The sequence below is a fragment of the Amphimedon queenslandica genome, unplaced genomic scaffold (assembly GCF_000090795.2).
Source record: "Amphimedon queenslandica unplaced genomic scaffold, v1.1 AMPQUscaffold_13409, whole genome shotgun sequence".
Lineage (NCBI taxonomy): Eukaryota > Metazoa > Porifera > Demospongiae > Haplosclerida > Niphatidae > Amphimedon > Amphimedon queenslandica.
This window is the reverse complement of record NW_003546355.1, coordinates 44,306-46,377: the sequence shown is the minus strand read 5'-3', so window position 1 is coordinate 46,377 and position 2,072 is coordinate 44,306. Positions and strand designations below refer to the sequence as shown.

The window sequence follows — 2,072 nt, the reverse complement described above, 5'->3', positions numbered from 1 at the left end:
CGATAACCACATGTCAGCTGTTATATGGTTAACACATTTGCATGGACTTGCTCTACACAAGTCTTGGGCCTGGACTAGAAATGCCAATGGATCTTATCGCTCATACGTAAACGACATTGTCGATACTTACCCAACACTGCCACAAGCTGTTGATAGTTCTGTCAGAACTATTGCAATGATTAATGCTTTAGGTAATGAGGTATTAGCTCTAGCAAAAGCACCTAAGCCAATTTGTATGCTATGGTCGAGGGATTCTTCCATACAAGATATGAATTATCTATATTCACAAGTAGACACATTTGAAGCAGTGTCATTCTATGGTCCGCAGCCCCAATTTATAGCAGAACCATTGGTGCAAGGTCCTGAGACATTCACTAACAGGGATTGTAAGGTACTAGTAATACCAGGACAAAGTTATGTATCTGATGAAATAGTTGATACTGTACGATCATATGTCAAGGATCATAATGGAAAGGTTATTTTTACTGGCAGCAAAACTGTATTCCATTTTACGCCCATTGGAGATGCCAGAATGAGCTCAGAGTTAGAGTGGATGAAAGATCTACCTCATTTTCCAGACCAAGATCCTCAAAAACTATTGCAAGCAATGGAGCTGTATCTAACTCCTGCTAATGCTGACAAAATTGTCACTTGCATTGATCAATCCACTAATACGACTGCATGGGGAATGCTTTGTCGTGGAGCTAAAATGCCAAACAAAGAATCTACCATTGCATTTGTGTTGAACGCATTAACAGTACCAGTCGAAGTCAGGTTGAGCATAGATGGAAAGCTTGTCACGACAGCTAAAGAAATCTACATGTCTGAAATTTTGGATATGAAATTGCCTTTAAAAGTGGAGCCAATGACTGTTTATATATTAGAAATTGATTAAAGACATAAAAATAGTGCTACTTATTAATTTTTTAGTCAGGCTACTTATTTTTTGTTATGATAAGCAATAAAGGGAGGGAGTGGTTAAAAGCTATAAATCTAGTTAATAGTTGCATGAATTCTATTTATCACACAATCGCCTCAGCAAGGGTCAAGCCACGCCTGACTAAGTATGTTTCCCATGAAGAAGGACACCAAGAATATAGGTGGCAGTACGCCATTCTCCAAGAGGTATGCCACACCAAAACCACATGAAAATTATAATAACAATAGTAGCAATGTAGATTAGATCTGCAATAGTCTAACATGTCATGTCCTGTAATGTCTGTACATGTTACAGGACATGTAGACTAGATACAGTCCTGTTTTTTAAAAAACATGGTGGCAAAAAGATAATGGTTGTGCTTTATGTTTTGTATTATATCATAAGTGAAGCCTACAAATATATTTGTAATATAATGCATAGAAAAAGCAGTCTCTTGCTGAGAGCTTCTGTACAAAACATTAGAGGAGTTTAGCATAGGTGTAAGAATAGGAGGGGCTAGGGGCTTCAGCTCCAAATTTTGTCAGCTTGAAATAGAATATAGTTTTATTTTCATAACCCATGATATACAAGCTCTATGATAACCTGTGTTTATTTCTGTACAGTTCAATGAAAAGGCTTCTTATTTCACTTACGCTCGCTTTCCTTGTGCTGTCAATGCTGTATATTTGGTTTCGGCCTCAACAGCAAATACTAATCTACAACTACTATAATTCCAGTAAAGGGGGAAATCTCAATAGTCAGGCTGTAGTCACTAATGCTGCACCACTGAAGTTTTACAGCCAAGATGAATCCTTGGTCGACCTTCTAGGAAACCTAACCTTCAAGAACTATGGTATTGTCAAGAGTACTGATAGTTATGTATGGCGAGAGATCCCAATCTTGTATTTGGAGGCACAGAATGTGTCAGGTCCATATTTGGGCTGGGCTGACACACACCAAGCTAACTATTTGTTTCTAGAAGTATCGGGTCCATATCTGACCAACCCTCCATCTGGAATGAGAAGTAGTGTACCATTAGGAGGTATGGGATGCATTAATCACAGTGTCATGTATAATTTACTATAGTTATGCATTTTATGTGCATTGTAATGTTTTAGGTATTTCCACTGGCAATATTGAACTTCGTGGTGAT

The 2,072-nt window shown here is 37.9% G+C and overlaps 1 protein-coding gene across 1 annotated transcript in view; it reads left to right on the top strand.

The window, feature by feature from the left end:
• Positions 1-1,031: 1,031 nt before the first annotated feature.
• Positions 1,032-2,072, top strand: part of LOC109581956 (uncharacterized) — a 4,694-nt gene continuing 3,653 nt past the window's right edge. The window contains exons 1-3 of the mRNA XM_019996469.1: positions 1,032-1,125; positions 1,543-1,961; positions 2,038-2,067. Of these exons, the coding sequence (XP_019852028.1) occupies positions 1,067-1,125; positions 1,543-1,961; positions 2,038-2,067 (508 nt within the window). The 5' untranslated portion in view covers positions 1,032-1,066. The remainder of the gene's footprint in view (positions 1,126-1,542; positions 1,962-2,037; positions 2,068-2,072) is intronic.